Raw genomic sequence first — 19,126 nt, 5'->3', positions numbered from 1 at the left:
TCAGTAAAAAATTACCAAGCATAAAGGAAATATAAACAAATGAATGGAAACTCCAGAGGAAAAAACTCGTGAGAAAAGAATGGAAACAGAATCGGGGGAATTAAAAAATTAGCTGGAGAATTATAGAAGAGAATTAGAATCTATAAATAAAATGTTCAAAAGAAATTTTAAGGCTATACATTTAATAACTGAACAAAAATATCTGTAAACAACAGATTATAGCAAGGAAAAAGTTAGCGAATTGAAAAATATCTTAGAAGAAACTATCCTCACTGACACATGGAAAGAAAAATGGATAAAAATATAGAGATGAGCATAAGAAACATAGGTGACATAGAAAAAAGGTCTAAGATATATGTAATAGGAATTCCCCTTGGAAAGGAGAGAGAAAAATGGGCTGAGACAATATTTGAAAAACAGTGGTCAATCATTTTTCAAAATTAATGAAAGATACTACTCTAATACTCAAGATAAATTATGAACCCAAATAAGAATAAATACAAAGAAAAACACCTCTAGGCACATGACAGTGAAACAGCTAAAAATTACAGAGGGAAAAAGTTTTAAATCAGAGAAAAAGAAATATATTACTGTCAAAGGAACTACAATAAAACTGAGAGCTAATTTCATCTAAAATGATGAAAATCAGAAGACATTGGAATTACAGCTTCAAAGTGCTGATATAAAATAATTGCTGATGTTGAATTCTATACTGAAATATAAGAAAAAAATGAAGGCAAAATAAAGACATTTTCAGAAATATAAACTGGAAGAATTTGTCACAAGAAGAACCCACACTAACAAAACAGTAAAGGCAGAGGGAAATTATTATAGATGGAAGCAAAGAAATGCAGGAAGGAAAGAACACTGGAGAATATAAATATGTGGGTAAGAATAAATCAATATTCACTGTATAAAACATTTATAATATGGAGTTTAAAATATATGTGTAATTAAAATACATTTCAAAAAAATAAAGAAAATTTTAGTAAAAAAATAAAATGAAATAAAATACATTTCAATAGTAACAAATCGCAGAATGAACTAAGTAGAGATAAATTGCTCTAAGGTTCTTGGATGATCAGACAAGTGGCAAAAATATCGATTTACAAGAGATTTTAATGGTATTTTGTAATCTTTATTATAATGCTAAAATAATTTTCTAAAAAAGAATTCATAACTAGTAAGCTAATGGAAGGAAATGTAATAGTAAAAGTTCTTATTTAGTGTAATAGCAGTAAAGAAATGAGAGGAGAAGGGGAAAATGTGAGATAAATAGAAAACAAATAGCAAAATGACAAATTAAACCCAAATGTTAGAGCAATTATATTAATGTAAAGAGACAATTAGTGTTCAGTGGGTATAGAGTTTCAGTGTCGCAAGACAAAAAAGTTCTAGAGATCTGTCGCACAATAATGTGAATATACTTAACACTACTGAACCGTACACTTAAAAATGTTTAAGATGGTAAATCTAACGTTATGTGTTTTTTACCAACAACAAACAAGTAAACAAAGTACTTCCATTAAAAGACAAAAATTATGAACCTGAATTTTAAAAACTACAATAGCAATATACTGTTTACAAGAGCACACCTTAGATATAATGATATTGAAAAACAAAGTAAAAGAATAGAAAAAGATGTAACATTGATATAATATACTATTATTAGATAAAGTAGACTCTGACAAGAAGAATTACTTGAAATTAAGACAAATATGTATTTATTATTAAACATTCAACCATCAGGTAGATACAACAATCTTAAATTTATATGAGCTAATAACATTACCTAATAGCTTCTAAATATGTAAAACAAAAAATTGGCAAAACTGGATGAAGAATGAGATAAAAACACAGTCTCAGTGGGAAATTTTGCACACACATCTCTCAGCAACTCTAAGAACCAGCAGGAAAAAAAATCTGTAAATATGTAGAATATTTGAGCAACATGAGTAACAAAGTTGACCTAATTAACATAAATTGAACATTGTTATCAACAATAGCAGACTATACTTTCTTTTCTAATACAAATGAGACATTAACCAAAATTAACTACCTGTTGAGACAAAAAAATCAAGCCTTAACAAATGTCAAAGGATTACAATCACATAGTTATATTCTGTGGCCATCATGAAAATAGTCTAAAAATCAGTAATAAAACAAAACTAGAAAATTTCCAAATGTTTGAAAAATAAACAATGCACTTCTAAATAACTCATGGTAAAAGAAGAAATTACAACATAAATTACAATATATTTTAATTGAATGATAATGAAAATATGACATTTAGATTTGTAAGATGCAACTAAAGCTATGCTCTGAGGAAGTTTTATATCCTCAAAAGCATAAGATGTTAAAAAAAACTGACAAATTCAACTAAAAAAATGTATAAGGAAGGATATAATAAAGGTAAGAGCAAAACTTAAAGACACAGGAAAGAAACAGGTATACAGAAAATAAAACAACAAATTGATACTTTGAAAAGACTAACAGTTTTTTAAAAACTGTTCAAGAAAAAAAGAGAGAGAAGAATGATAGAAGGTATAATTTTCCAGTATTAGGAATGAAACGTGACATACTACAGACTCTAACGACATTAAAAGAGAAGTACAACGTTAATAGATTTTAAATTTTAGAGGAAATGGACATTTCTGGAAAAACTCAACTTGCCAAAACTGGCAGGAAAAGAAATTTAAAATCTGGATGGTTTTGTATTTATTTTAAAATGAATCCATAGTTTAATAGCCATAGTTCCACACATTTAAAAAATACTAATTTTACACAAATTCTTCTGAAGATTAGAAAGAGAAAACACTTCCCAACTTATTTTCTGAATCCAGCATAATCTTCACACCAACACTCAACAGAAACATTACAAGAAAGAAGTAGAGGCAGGTCTCTCTCATAAATGTAGTTGCAAAAAAGTTTTTTAAAGCTAGTCCCAAATCAAATTAGCAATATATAATAGGATATTGTATTGTCACCAAATAGGGATTTCCTAGGAATTAAAGGACAAATTAACATTCCAAAGTTAATTAATATAATTCACCACACTAATAGAAGAGAAAAATCAAATGATCACTTCAGTAGATGTCAAGTAATGAAACTACTTGATAAAATCCAAGATTTAATCATATAAAATCTCAGCCAAGTGGAAATAGAAGACAATTTCCTTAATTTGATGAAGGGCATTTGTAAAAACCAAATAAGGAAAGCAAACATTAAATTTAACTATGACATATTGAAAGACTTCCACCTCAAATCAGGAATGAGACAAAGATGCCTGCTATTTCTATTTCTATTTAACACTTCAATGTGAATCCTAGCCCAGAGAAATAACACGGGTAAAAGAAGCAAAAGTATAAAGAAAGAAAAGGAAGAAATAAAAACTGACTTCTTCATAGATGGTATGTGTATGAACTTACAAATGAAAATACAAATGAATTATTCATTAATACAAATGAATTAATTAACTAGTAATACAAATATTAATACAAATAAACTTAAAATAGTAAATAAATTTTGCAAGGTTGATGGATATAAGGTCAATAATACAACCCTTGTATGTCTATAAACAATCATGAACAATTAGAAAATCAAATTTAAATTAAAAAACTGTATTAGCATCAAAATATAAATATTTAGGGATAAATTTCACAAAAATGTGCCTGGCTTACAGTCAAATCAAGAATCCAATTTCTTCAATTTGGGGATCTTAATTTTAAAATACATAAAAAGGCAGTATTCAGAAATTAATATAACAGATATTGCACTAAACAGAATCCTACACAATAATTCAATGAAAAGAAACGTCTGACATTATAATTAGGTTTACCTTGACAATTAAAAAGGAGAAGATGTTCTGATGTAAGTAGGAAAACAATAACTCAAAAAATGGCCACCATACTCTGAGTTGTTTTTACTGCAGAAGGAAGGCTATGGCCTAACTTTATCCAAGAGACTCATCTATAGCAAATTTTTCTACTTCACTTTAGAGATCCATTTAGCGACATACTTAGTTAAATATCAGTATCAGGATGTGGAGCAGCCAAAGGCACCTCTTCACAAAATCAAACCTATTTTTGGCATAAGAGTTGACTTAACATCCAGCAAATTCAGCAGAACTAAAAAATACTTAAATCCATATACATGTACCCAAATGCGTCCCAGGTATTCACAGGCCATGGGGGATTAACGACAAGCAACGGAGAAAGCAATTATAATAAAACAGTAACAGGGGCTTCCCTGGTGGTGCAGTAGTTGAGAGTCCGCCTGCCGATGCAGGGTACACGGGTTCGTGCCTCGGTCCGGGAAGATCCCACATGCCGCAGAGCGGCTGGGCCCGTGAGCCATGGCCGCTGAGCCTGCGCGTCCGGAGCCTGTGCTCCGCAACGGGAGAGGCCACAACAGCGAGAGTCCCGTGTACCGAAAAAAAAAAAAAAAATAGTAACAAACATTTCATTCCATTAGAAAAAAAAATCAACCACATATTCTTTGTTCAAAAGAATGGAGAAGTGAAGGACCTCTTGCCAAAAGCAACTGCAGTGCATTAATATCAAACATGACCTAATGAAGTCAGAAGTTGTTTGGGGAAAACATTCACCACAGTCAAGGCATATTCTGCATGATAAATTCTTAGCAGAAAAGAAGGGATTTTAAACCTCTTTCCTGTTTCACCTGGGATCATTTTCTTTTTCATACTAAAACAAAAAAAATTAAAGGATGAATAATAGAGAGGGGGAGGGAGGGGGAAGGGAGAAGGAAGGAGAAAAAAATAGATAATACAACTTAGCTTATATTTCTGCCTGAACAGTGATAAAACGGGAGCATATTATTCAAATGCTTAGTAATCTTTTTTTTTAATAGTAATCTTTTTTAAAAATTTTTTAAATTTATTTTTGTCTGCGTTGGGTCTTCGTTTCTGTGCAAGGGTTTTGTCTAGTTGCGGCGAGCAGGAGCCACTCTTCATCGCGGTGCTCGGGCCTCTTCACTATCACGGCCTCTCTTGTTGCGGAGCACAGGCTTCAGACGCGCAGGCTCAGTAGCTGTGGCTCACGGGCCTAGTTGCTCTGCGGCATGTGGGATCTTCCCAGACCAGGGCTTGAACCCGTGTACCCTGCATTAGCAGGCAGATTCTCAACCACTGTGCCACCAGGGAAGCCCTACTTAGTAATCTTATAAATTTAAAATGTCTGAATTTAAGAATAAAATTTATCTTTATATGGCAAAAGAAATAATTAACATTCGAAGGTTAAGGAAATGTTCTGGTTTTATATCTTGCAGAAAAAATAATTTCTTTCCCCTTCCCCCAACACAGGCCATCCCTCTTCCTAAGCAAAACAGCCGCTTAATTCCTTTTGGACTTTGTAACCATTTTGGGAGATGGATGATTCACTCTTTGGGCAAGAGAGAAAAAAAAAAAAAGAAAAAAAACTGGCTCTGTTCCTTTCCTATTTTACCTCCTTAAAAGGATCTTTTTGAAGCTGTTAATCTAGGCTATGAAAATAGCAAGCAACAATTCTTTATTAAAGTTCAAATGGAATGACCACCAGAAGGAGAGAGTTGTTTCTTTAAAACCTAGGGCATAGTTTTTCCGCGTCCTAAGCTAAGAACAAGCTGTTATCTGTTTCACTATTCAAGTTGTGGCTCTGTCAAGGCTTTATACACATAAACATGAAAGGCCGGGTGAAGTGTGGTTTTGATGGAAACCTGCCTGGTAATCAGTGGCTGCAGTCTCATCATCGCCAGCTGGTTCTGTGAAGCACACACACACATATGTGGGCACACAAACCCCCAATGCGATGATTCAGCAATTTAATGGACCTTAAATTTAGCAATTACCCTCTAGTAAACATTTCTGCAGGAAATAAAAGAATACAGGTTGAGGAGTCTGGCAGGTCTATAATTGTTTGCTTTTGGTACAAACCCAGGGCATAACCAAACACCAAGTTTAGGCCACCATGACTGTATAATGTGACTTTTAGATAGAACAGGTTGCAGCTTATTTGAAAATGATAACAGCAAAATCTTAGAAGCAGGTAGTAGGAGGGAGAAAGTAGAAAGAGGAGGAGGAGATGAAAAGTCAGAAGAAAAGAAAAAAAGCAAAGAAACAGGAACCACAACAGCAAAAACAGAGATAGGAAGGGGATGAAAAGACACATTTCCAAAAATCAGGGTTACTTATGATCTCATCTGAATGAGCACATTCTTTTCTTAGACAAATAATTTCTTACACAAATAATTAGAAAGTAATCTCCATAAGTAAATCTATGCGTTTTCAGATGAAAGCAATGCTAATGATTTGTATCCTGAAATCTCTAAGTTTGAGGTATGTCCTACTGAAAGACAACAGCAAGACCTAGCTATTGTAAGAAGTATTAATTCAAGAAAACACAAATTATGTCAACGTTGTTAAATCCCCCACAGAGCCTGAACACATATTAGCCATGGCTGGGTCACCTGTTGACATTTATCCATAACTCTCCTGCCAAGGTCCATATGATAGCATGACAGGGGAGATTATTAGATAAACACAGCAGGTTATTTCTACACTGGCAACTTGATACCTACTTCTAATCAGTATACAAATGATCTTTTAACAGCATCCATAATAATCAGGTTCTACCTCCATATTTGAATATAATATTATTGCATAATGCAAACATTTTGATATACAGCTACAGCAGTGAGTGTAAGACTACAAAAGATTCCAATATGACTGATTTTAAGTATCACTATCCTGTATTTAGAGAAAAACATCAGCATGTATAGAAAAGAGATTTGGAACAGGAAATACGTTTACTAGACAAGATGAAGCTGATTAAAACCATCCCCATACGCTGACTGAGGAGCAGAAAGTGTGTGATGCACTCTGCCCAGTTCCTGTATAAATGCTATTACATATGTAAAAGTTGGAGGATACCTATGACTATTAGGTGTCTTTTCAAGAAGACTGACATAAGGAAAAAACCTTTAGACTTAGATGTTCTTTTAATAAGGAACTGGTATATGTGTTTGTTTTAGTAATAATATGAGTTTTACAATTAATTATATTTCTATTTTTTCATTGACTCCAGGAAGCTATTATTCAAACTTTCAAACAGAACACCACTTTTACTCCTCCAAATTTATTTATTTGTATGTTTCCTGACTCTGACCCTTTTTTCTGTTTTGTTATATTTACATGTATTTTTGTAAACCACTTCAAATATTCTATGGAAGAAGAAAGGACATAAAAAATAAAATAAATAAATAATAGATGATAGATAACTGACCTATGCAAATAGATACTACATTTAATATAAATATAGAGATCTAATAACAATGAGAGTGTATACTATATGATTCCATCTACATAATATACAAAACAGACAAAAACCAATCTCTAGTGTTATGGGGGACACATAGCGGTGGTAAAATTTAAAGAAAAGCAGGAAAGTGTGCGCCATAAAAATCAGAATATTGGTTACCCTTAGTTAGAGAGGGAGTGAGTGGCGATGGGGAGGGGCACAAAGCGGTCATCTTGTTCTACTTCTTAACCTGGTTAATTGTTAAAAGGGTGTCCCTTTTGTGATATTTCACTGAACTGTATATTTATATTTTTATATTTATGTTTTGTATTCTTTTCTGTGCATGTATTATACTCCATGAAAGGGTTAAACTTATATATATGAAGTGGACAACCAAAAGCTGAAAATAAAAACAAACGTTTGCAAAATACGAAAACAAGGATTTCTAAAAGCTAAAAAAGTGGGGGGTTATTATTGGAAGAAGCAATGTTCAAATTCTGGACATTAAGAATATTGTAGGGGTGGGCTGGAATGAAATGGAAATTACAATATCATAGTACCAATTAAATCAATATAGTCATAAAAACAGAAACTATATAAACAATCTTGCAAAATTCATTTTATGACAGGATTTATTGAGGGTCTATTATATGACAGGCACTGTTCCAGGCACCAAAGATAAGAACAGTGGAACAGTAGGCTCAATCTTTTGCACATTAAGGAACACACAGAAAATTAGATTTTTTTTTCCAGCCTACCAGGCTAGGAGGCATACTTAGGGTCCTCTCCAAGGACTGAGGGGATCAATATCTTGGCCCACTTGAAATCCACTTACAGCACACCAGTGTGCCTCAGCATGATGGATTTTAGGATATGATCATGAGAATGAAAGGCAAAGAACAACCAAATTGATTAAGTACTTAGTTTGGAGTATATTCAGATTTTTTTGGCACAAAGTTTATAATAATATATCTTTCATAGAGGTCCAATTATGCTGTTTTTAAAGATTCTTTCAATTCTTGACTGTAAATATTTAACCCTCATGACATCTGGAAACAGACATTTTTCAAAATTCTTTATGGCAGAGGTGTGTGTAGAAATTTGCATTCCTTCAAGACCTAGAAGAATGCATAATACATGTTCTAGACATGTGTGTCAAATTAATGATCATTTTGAGCACCCCAAAATACAAAATAACATAGCTATTTCCAGAGAAAACTCTTTAGAAAGAATTATGTTATGAAAATAATGAATCCTAAAATTATTTACAGGCACATAAAAAAAGTTCCCTTTAAAACTTCCCTGTAGGTTTGGTGTTAATACATGATTGGAAAACTATAAAATCTAAGTGTTTTTTTTTGCGGTACGCGGGCCTCTCACTGTTGTGGCCTCTCCCGTTGCGGAGCCAGGCTCCGGACGCGCAGGCTCAGCGGCCATGGCTCAGGGGCCCAGCCGCTCCGCGGCATGTGGGATCCTCCCAGACTGGGGCACAAACCTGTGTCCCCTGCATCGGCAGGCGCACTCTCAACCACCGCGCCACCAGGGAAGCCCTAATATCTAAGTTTGAGCTTAGTGAATATAGCAAAATTCGACTTGGTTCCTTTCTTATATTTATTAAAGATTCAAGAGGTTTTAAAAATTGGCCCATTGCCCTTCTCACTCTGAACATTTCAGTTACCTTTTTAAAGTCAAACTCCTCGGATCATAATCCTTCCGTTCCCTTTTGGCCAAACTGTTCAGTGATGTTTCACCTCCCTTCCACGTAATGTATACATGCATATGCACATGCACACACTTTGGTCAAAGGTCCCCAGAGCCCTCTTTCCACTATAACACACCCATGTCTACTGCCTCCCAGGCTTCAGTGACTCTGGCTTCCTCATGACAGCGTTTGTATTGGCAGTCTTCACAGGTAGAGGCACTCTATCCGTTCAAATTCCAATTTCCAAGCAACAAGGAAGTGATGTCCCTATCCTGCCAGCTTTCCAGTGCCATCTCAAGCCCAAAGTTATGAAAAATATCTGATGATAAGAAAAACCAAGGTCCTTTACCATAGTTCTAATTCTTGGTAGCTTTGAAAACTAAAACTAAGGTAACTAACAAGAGGGTCTGCATCCCTTCTAATTCCCTAAATCTGAATATCATCATTGTTATCATCATCGTCAACAACAAAATCATATCTTTGTTCCAATGTACTGCAGTTTGATACTATTTTATTACTTATAGAAAATCATGATGAACTATTCCTTGACTACATTTCTTTCCTACTAAACAACACTTGTATGTTTTTTGAACAATAAACCAAACTTCTTAGTTTGCAAAATGTTTAAACAGCATATTCTCTAGTGTTTGCCTGCACTACATATTTGCACTGCCAAACAACTTCCTTCTTGGCCGAGATCCCCGATCGCCTTTATTTCCCTTCTGCTCTGTCATAAATAAATGATTGCGCTGACTTAGTTTACTTGAAGGCACAGTTTCCCAGAGAGCAGTTTTACAGATGTCCAGAGCCAGAAAAGTATTTAAAACAGGTTGACTGGGGCCGCTGGTTCTAAGACATTTGTCGGAACTATAAAAATCTAGGACCTTTTTCTCTCCAAATTCTGGTAGTAGTAGAGGAAGCAAAGGAAAAAGGCCTTAAAAGAGTTGTCACGTATTCTTGGGCTTCTCTTTCCTTTTTTAATTCTTTCAGCCTGTTAATCACTGCTTTTCACTTTCCTATGTCAAATACTTCTGAGAAAAGTCTTTGTCTACCATGTTCAAGACGGATTGCTGGAAGGAGAAAAAAAGCTTTATACAAAACCCCAAACTGCCCTACACAAGATAATATGGAATTTTTGTGGTTAATTTTGTGGCACCAAAGTCAACTGACAATTTCCAGCTTGGAAACCACTTTTTAGAAGAGATGGGCTCCACTGAGGAAGACGAAAGAGAGACGAGGATAATTGACGATGGTGTGCTTAAAGCAGGCTGGTGAAGGTGGAAAACACCACAGGATGGGGGGAGAAGGAGGTGGCAATCTGACCATAAAAGCCCTGCACAATATCACCAAAACGAAGGTGCGTAACTTTGCCATACAAGCAGTATTATATAAACGAGGCATGTATAAGTACCAGCAGATATTTCCACGTAGGGGTGTGGAATTCTGGCCCATATCCACTCTGTTCCGGAGCGAGAATCACCTCTGGAAGCTGTCAGATGGCCAGAGGAGCTATTCCCGCTCCCCAGCAGAAGTGCAGCAGGTCCATTTAATATGCTGATCTGGTGCAAGAGCAAAGATCCTTCATGCTTGTTTCTAAATGCACATTTTTAATATTCAATATAATGCTACTCTTTAACAAACTCTTTACTCCCTGCCTCTCTGATGAAGCTTCCCGTGGTCTTGAAAGGGATTGTTAACCCAAGAATGGATCGCACTCTTTCTGCATGAGCGAGTCAAGAGACACTCCATTAAGCCTTCCAGTATTTAATAGAAAGAGTCATCTCTCACCTCTGAGCAGATGAGCCAGCTGCTCGGTGATGAGCTCGGGAGCCTCCTGGAGAATCTCTTTCACCACCAGAGAGGAGGAAGACTCTCGGTACTCAAACCCGGCATCGTCCTGCTCAACTGGATTAATGACCTTGACGACTGCTGATTCTAAAGTTTTGTCCTCACTGTAAAGCAAATGGAGGAGAGGAAGAGGAAGAGATATGGCATGTTTTCTTGCTTTTTGGAATTATTTAACCTCTGCTTCCACACAAATGACCTCCTCTTAATAGCCAAATACATATGTAAGTTCACATGACTTATTCTATGTGTTATCACATTTCATTTCAACTAATCAGCTCCCCAAGAGTCTTAGAAGATCTTCACGCCTTAGTACCTCTTCACACCTCTTGTTCTGCTGTTGGACATAATAATAACAACAATAATAATCATTGTTATACCTAATATTTACTGAGCTTCCACTACAGGTCAGACACTATAATAAATACTTTCAGAGTATTTTCACATTTTATACCATAAAATGACCCTATTCAATGGGTTCTATTAAAATCCCCATTTTACAATGGGGGAAAAAGGCATGAAAAGGTTAAGAAACGTGACTAAAACAACATGGGGAATATAACCAACATTTTGTAAAAACTGCAAATGGAGTGTAACCTTTAAAAATTGTATAAAAATATAAGATAAAATAAAAGTGACCAAGGTCACATAGCTAGTAAGTAGACTACTTGTATTTAAACTCTATCTAGTTCCAAAGTTCACACATCCAGTTATGGTGCTGGAGGAAAAAATACTACTGGCTTATTTATTTCCACATCATTCTTTTTACATGAGATAGAGCTGGCTTTTATCGAAGGCAGGAAGAAAGATGTGGATAAAACTGTATTCTTTCTGTCTGCCAAAAACCAAAGAATGGCAAATGAAGAAAATGATCTCAATTTGATATTGAAAAACATCCTATTTCATAAACAATCCAAAAGCCAGACTTCACAATTTCAGTCTCAAAACCAGCACGGTTTCCATTTTAATTGTTACAAAACTCTCCCTAAGATCTTGACTGAAACACATGTTTCATAGTTCACTCCTTTGGCTTCCTGCATTGTTTTTGTCCACATCTACTTGTGTTATAGTTGGTTTGAAAAAGTTAACACGTAAATTTAGTCAAGCATGTGATCATCCTGAACACTAATAACTGAAGTCAGTCAAATAACCTATGAATAACTCTCAGCCAGTTGTCAACAACTGATTGATAAATATTATTCAAAAGAATTTTGTGTGTTTCAAATAACATGGGGATAAAAACAGCCCACAAAGGCAGATTATTTTCCAAACTCTTTATAACTGAATGAACTGCATGACTGATCCAGCGTATTCATCCCTAAAGATGGTTAGATTAAAAATTAGATACTTGTACACGTTTTTATTTCATGTATACTAAGATCAGCGTCCACTGGTGAATGTCATCAATGATCAGCAAATTGGCAAAGTGTGCAAAAAAACTATCATCTCAAACTACTGGGGACTCTTCACTCATTAGCAACAGACAGCTTATCAGAATAGGACTCTTTGCGATGGGCTGTGAGGTCCTTGAAAGCAGGGAATTTGTCTCATTTCTCTTTATGTACCTGTAGATTTATGTACCAGTTAGCAGCCCCTAAGGACTTATTGAAGGAAGCAGAAGACCCATGTTCTCGTCCAAACTCTTCTACTAACTGCATGTGGTACTTTGGGCAAGTCATTTGCAACACTGGGTTTCAGGTTTCTTGTCCATAAAATAAGGAGTTCAAATTATATGAACTATCAAAAATCCATCCTGCTTTTATAGTATAATGCTATGAATAAATGAGCCAGTGATCAAAGAGCTTTCATAGCCCATGTACATAATTTTCCATTTCACTACTGAGATAAGAATCTTTCAGTTTTACTTAGTGTTTAATTTCAATCTTCATTATACATTTTCAGCAACAATACATAGGACTGTCACGTTGCTATAAGAAAGTGTTTGAAATGATTTAAAATTATAATTTTGGTCTATTTTACAAGAACTTTCCACTCAAAGATGTCATATTTGAAATGCCAAAGTAAAAACAGAGAACTGGCATAGCCTGAATTTTGACGTAAGAGAAAAAACACATTCCCTTTCCTGTGAATGTCCTTGGCCTTTAATACATCTCCCTAAACTACAAAAATCCTGAACAAGGTAACACTTTGCACAAAAGAACCTTTGTTAAAAGATCAAACCTCCCTCCAGAGCCTCCTGTGAAGCCTTACCTCGCCAGCATGTTGCTGCCAACAAGTGTTAGAGATAACTTCCCTTCATTATTTAGCTGATGCAGATTAATTTCATCTCGGAATATGTGGAATGATTCAGAGATATTTAGCTCTTCTAAAATAAACCTTGTCTCGGTGAAGTAGCTGAATTCAGTTCTTGATATGTTCAGCACGGGCAAACAGAGAACCTCAGGTGGGCTGACCTACCAGGAAAAAAAGTTGACTGAATCACTGACAGCAGCAGGAGGAAAGAATACAACTACATTTTCTCAAACCTGAGGATAACTGGAAGGGGAACCAAGCCTCGCTAAACCACTTGACATTCATAACCAGCTTTTCCTGAACCCAATTAGCAGAGCATTTTCCTTGGGTAAGTGGCCCCTATTTTTTTTTAACCTCTTGTTACTCCACATGAAACTTCTCGTGCCTTTCTTGAAATATTTTATGTCTCTTTGCACCCCTTCCACGACTGAAAAATATACATACACATTCTCTTCTTCATAGGAAACAAATTCACATGTCTTTATGGAATCAGCAGAAAATTAGAATGATTACAGCAGGATAGGTCAAGACTGTGGTGACACAGAAGGCCTATATGACCCATCTATACTGGAAGCCTGCCACTTGGCTCCAGCCCATTGTTTCCATGCAAAAAATTCAGGTCGAGGATAGGTAAATCTTTCAATTACACAAGAAAAGCTAGAAATCTTGATTTGGGGGTATTATCTGTGATGTTTAATTGTTACAATTAACTTTTTAATTAAAAATACTGTGTAGGAGGGGAATTCCCTGGTGGTCCAGTGGTTAAGACTCCACACTTCCAATGCAGGGGGCATGGGTTCGATCCCTGGTCGGGGAACTAAGATCCCACATGCTGCACGGCAAGGCCAAAAAAAAAAAAAAAAATACTGTGTAGGTTAGTGAAAACTCATATGAGCCAAAATCCGGCCCACAGACTAGCAGATTGTGATTTCTATTAATTTCTTGTATTATTTTTTTAAATCTTATGTTAACAAACCTCTTAAAAAAAACTGTAGTGATGGGGGGAAACAGGAGATGGGTAGACGTTAGAGAATTTCAGATTCACAATAATAAACTTATTTCTTCATAGGAATTTTTAAAATGAAGGTGCTTTTAAAAATGACTATGAGTCTATGGCCATAAACCCTAAATATCGCTGAGAGAATATGGGGTTTGGGAACACTGAATTTTTGCATAAAGTAAATGGCCTTTGTTCTCTCATCATCACCAGCTCTGTCACAAGCCTAGTATTTATTACACAGTTTTCACATCTTTATCATCCATCTCCCCTTCCTAGCAGGGATTTTTGTCTTTTTTGTTCAGTTATGTTTCTCAGTGCATAAAATGGTCTGGCACAAAGTAGGTAACACATATTTGTTGAGTGGAATAAATGAATCACCTACTGCTATGGAATACAAAGCACAAAGCCATTCCAACAAGGTGGGTTTTATTCCACCTGTCAGGCTAATACAGAATCACAATCGTGTAATAATTATTAGCAATTTATGCATAGCAAGTTGTTTTTCTTATTAATTGATAGAGTTATATCTAACTCCTCATACTGAAACCTAAGTCAGGAGCCATGTGGCCTGAGGCTATCCTGGCAGGACCTATTCTGGAGTTGGAGTCAGAAAAACTAGGTTCTAGCCCCAGCCTCTGCTGTGTGACTTTGAGAAAGCTATTTTTCTTTCTGAACCTCAGTTTTCACCATCCATAGAATGGGGCTTACCTACCAGAGTGAAAAGTATTTAAACAGTCAAACATGTGAAGCTGCAAACTCTGTCCTTCTATGTGTTAATACTCTGAGAGGGAGTAGGCAGGTTCTCAGGAAAAATTAAAATGGAGATGCAGACCCATGATAGGGGGCAGGGTCCAGTAAATTAAGAGGAAGACACAGATATTTAACAAATTCCCAGTATGGGACCCATCACTAATTCCATATTGGTCCCCATGCTTAGTAACGAGCCTTAGAAGAGGGAGAAAAGAGGCCTCACATCTCTTTATCTATTTTACTATTACAACTAGTTTTCTCACTCCTTTTGTTGGATGTTATTATATTCATTTAGGACACTGTAGCTGTTGGTGGTGGTGTCATTATTATTATATAATTTCCTTAAGAGTCCATCCCATGGTCAGTCTAAAAACCAGTCTGGTTCAGTCAACTCTATGTTCTCAAGACAAGCAACGCCTTTTTTCTAGAAGTCAAAAAACCCAGTTAAATCATTAATCATTAGAGAAATACAAATCAAAACTACAATGAGATATCTCACACCGGTCAGAATGGCCATCATGAAAAAATCTACAAACAATAAATGCTGGAGAGGGTGTGGAGAAAAGGGAACCCTCTTGCACCGTTGGTGGGAATGTAAATTGATACAGCCACTATGGAGAACAGTATGGAGATTCCTTAAAAAACTAAAAATAAAACTACCATACGACCCAGCAATCCTACTACTGGGCATATACCCTGAGAAAACCATAATTCAAAAAGAGTCATGTACCAAAATATTCACTGCAGCTCTATTTACAATAGCCAGGACGTGGAAGCAACCTAAGTGTCCATCAACAGATGAATGGATAAAGAAGATATGGTACATATATACAATGGAATATTACTCAGCCATAAAAAGAAACGAAATTGAGTTATTTGTAGTGAGGTGGATGGACCTAGAGTCTGTCATACAGAGTGAAGTAAGTCAGAAAGAGAAAAACAAATACCGTATGCTAACACATATACATGGAATCTAAAATAATAATAATAATAATAATGGTCATGAAGAACCTAGGGGCAAGACGGGAATAAAAACACAGACCTACTAGAGGGTGGACTTGGGGATACGGGGAGCGGGGTGGGCTGGGACGAGGGGGGAGGGTGGCATGGACGTGTATACAGTACCGGGCGTGAAGTGGATAGCTGGTGGGAGGCAGCCGCGTGGCGTGGGGAGATCAGCTCGGTGCTTTGTGACTGCCTGGAGGGGTGGGATGGGGTGGAGGGAGGGAGACAGGAAGGGGGAGATATGGGGACGTATGTATCTGTGTGACATTCACTTTGTTGTAGAGCAGAGGCTAACGCACCATTGTGGAGCAATTATACTCCAATAAAGAGGTTTAAAAAACAAAAAACAAAAAACCCAGTTAAGGCGGGCAGTGGGGGGAGATAAATTAGGAGTTTGGGATTAACAGATACACATTACTATGTATAAAATAGGTAAACAACAAGGACCTACTGCATAGCACAGGGAATTATACTCAGTATCTTGAAATATTCTATAATGGAAAAGAATCTGAAAATCAAGTGTACAGCAAAGTAACTGAATCGCTTTGCTGTACACTCAAAACTAACACAATATTGTAAATTAACTATACTTCAATAAAAAAATAAATAAGAAAAAATTCAGTTAATAAGATTAGTATTCGATATGCATGTCTTAACACAGGCACATTTCTCTCCTCATACCAATTAATCTCCCTTGTATAGTTTGGCACATTTTAAGATAAATTTGATAGAAAGCCGTATGTAGATATGAGAAGATTTTGTCTGGCATTTTTGTCAGCTGCTGACCCAAAGCCATTCTTGCCACCTATAGCTCATTCTGGAAGACTGGGTTCCATGTGAATTTAAATCGTTCTAGATCAGCTATGCATACTCTCAGAGTTAAGGATCCAAACAAAATTGGAATAAAACAAATTTAACTCCAGAAAATTAAAAACTGTGTGAAATTGGGAATAGCACTGAGACACTCATAATGTAATTTTTTAGGCTTTAAGGTGAGCCATTAACATGGGCTGATGAATTTATGGAATGGAAATTTTAAAACAGTTTATTTCAAGAAAGGTCTTTTCCACCTCTGGCCCAAGGGAGATGACTGCAACTGAGAATGACCTTGCTGTGCAAAGTCAGGCTAAAAGGCAAACACAGAATATAGATGTGACATGTAATATCTCTATTACTGAAAATTCCAGCCAGTATGCTCTGTACTTCATGTAATGTTCACACAGGTTATTCTGCACATATTTTTCTACTCCCAAAGGCAAGATTATCCAACAAGGATAGTAAAGGAAAACAAGACATTCTGATCCTTACTTTTGTCAGTTCTCTGAATTTCCATAAAAGTAATCATCTATTATAAAATTTTTAAATTTTTATTTGAAAAAAATTGATCTTATTGAAATAATGTTTTATGCAGAGTCAGTAAAAGTGACTAGAACAATGCCTAACATGTAATAAGTGACCAATAAATATCGATTAATGGATTATAATACATTATTCTCTGCAATAAACCAGAACATGAAAATTTAAGTTTCCTTGTTTTTCCTGAAAATGTTTGTTTTTAAAAGTTATATCATAATTCAAATAAAAAGCATAATCTTCTTTTCCCTCACCTTGTCTAGAAAGTAAGCATATGTGAAGGCAGAAATGAGAGAATCCAGGTCACACGATTTATGTCCAATAACCACATGGACCTTCTCCAAGCGTTTGCTTCGATTCTGAAACAAATCCAAATAAAACATCACAATTTAACAACAGATTAATATAAAGTGGATATTTTTCAATCTTTTTTAAAGTATGCCTTAGCCATATTCAGACAATTGCAGAAATTCATAAATGTATCATGAAGTTTTATATAAGGACATAAAACTGCACAACATGTTTAACATTCAGAAATGCTCATTCAAATTTTAGTTAATTGTCAGGAACAGAAAATTGTTGGTTCGAAACCTTGGGAGCTTCCTTGGGTGAAATCTGAAACTGGCCCCCATATACAGAAGGCAAGGGGAGATTGAAGAAAGAGGCAGGCCACTCCAGATTGGTAGGTGGCAGGTTCAGTATGCAAGGGAACTTACTTACAAGGCTTGTCTTGGGCGGCCACAAGACAAGTATATCTCCACACCTGCCCACCAGAATCAAAAGTTTATATAGAGGCCTTAACTGGCTTCAGTGACGTGTGGTCTCAACAACGCATTGCTCTCTCGAGGCTGTGTCCTTGAAAATGGTTCCCACTGTGTGATCAGTGGGCAGATTGTACCTTCCAAGGTCAGGGGAGGGGGTGAGGAGCCTCCAGTTGCCAGGGTCTAGCTCTCGGGTCAACTGGCAGTCATGTCCTCTCAATGACCTCCTCCAACAAAAATGTGGTTTTATTAAGATCATCCACAATCTAACTTAATATGAACTGTATCTCTGAGTCATAATTTTTTAGTAAAAGATTATTTTGGTCTAAAGAGCAGTTCCACAGTATTCCATATCACTTCCTTATATAAGACGTTCCTCTCTCTTTGAGAGACAGTGACTTTTTTCATATGTCCCTGGCGTGCAACACAATTTGGTAGGAATTTATTTTTTCTGCCACATTTTGGGTGACAGGATATGCTCTCTCTGCATTACATTCTATCAGTTAGCAAATAAAAGTTGTGGTAACACTTTTCTTCCCTCCAGAGAGAGGACTCTGATTAGTATTATTTCTCTAAAAATACAAATCAGTTGCTATTAAAGGGTGTATATTGTCACCTCTCTGTAAGAGAATACATACTATTTTCTTTCCTGGCTAACTCAATACTTCCTTAAAATTCCTTTACAGAAGGCTGACGTCCTTATAAAATACTGAGTTGGAATTGCTAAAGATCTAATCACTTTCAGAAAATTACACAACAAAACTGTCCAATAATGATGTGTAGCCTAAATTGACACCTTTATAGTATGTCAGAGATGATACATATATATACTTCCTCCACTTTTCATCCTTTGTTTTAATTTCTTTTTTTAGGACTGACTAGAAAGCCAACTCAATTATAGTACTGCTCAAAAAACCTACATTAAAAATCCACTGTTCGTGACCACTTCAATAAAAAAGACTTGTTATTCCTTTTTCTACAGAACAAAGGTAAAGGATTATTTAGTAACTTACTAGGCCTCTTACAATGTGTTGGTATGTATAGGGAACTGCCATATCAGACTCAGAAACTAGTTATTCAACAACCAAGCTGTGGCCCAAGGAACATAATAAAGTAAATCTCGGAGGAGGCTCGGTCAAGAGCCTATCAATGTAGAGAATGACGG

The 19,126-nt window shown here is 35.9% G+C and overlaps 1 protein-coding gene across 2 annotated transcripts in view; it reads right to left on the bottom strand.

Moving 5' to 3' along the window:
• Positions 1-19,126, bottom strand: part of PRUNE2 (prune homolog 2 with BCH domain) — a 271,709-nt gene that overhangs the window by 204,134 nt on the left and 48,449 nt on the right. For both annotated transcript variants that reach the window (XM_082655958.1, XM_082655959.1), the window contains exons 2-4: positions 17,455-17,559; positions 13,051-13,253; positions 10,783-10,946 (exon numbers count right to left, since the gene is read on the bottom strand). In XM_082655958.1, coding sequence (XP_082512084.1) covers positions 10,783-10,946; positions 13,051-13,253; positions 17,455-17,559 — 472 coding nt within the window. The remainder of the gene's footprint in view (positions 1-10,782; positions 10,947-13,050; positions 13,254-17,454; positions 17,560-19,126) is intronic.

Source organism: Grampus griseus, assembly GCF_964374135.1.
Source record: "Grampus griseus genome assembly, chromosome: 6".
Lineage (NCBI taxonomy): Eukaryota > Metazoa > Chordata > Mammalia > Artiodactyla > Delphinidae > Grampus > Grampus griseus.
Note: the sequence above shows the minus strand (reverse complement) of the source record. Positions and strands in the feature narration are given on the sequence as shown.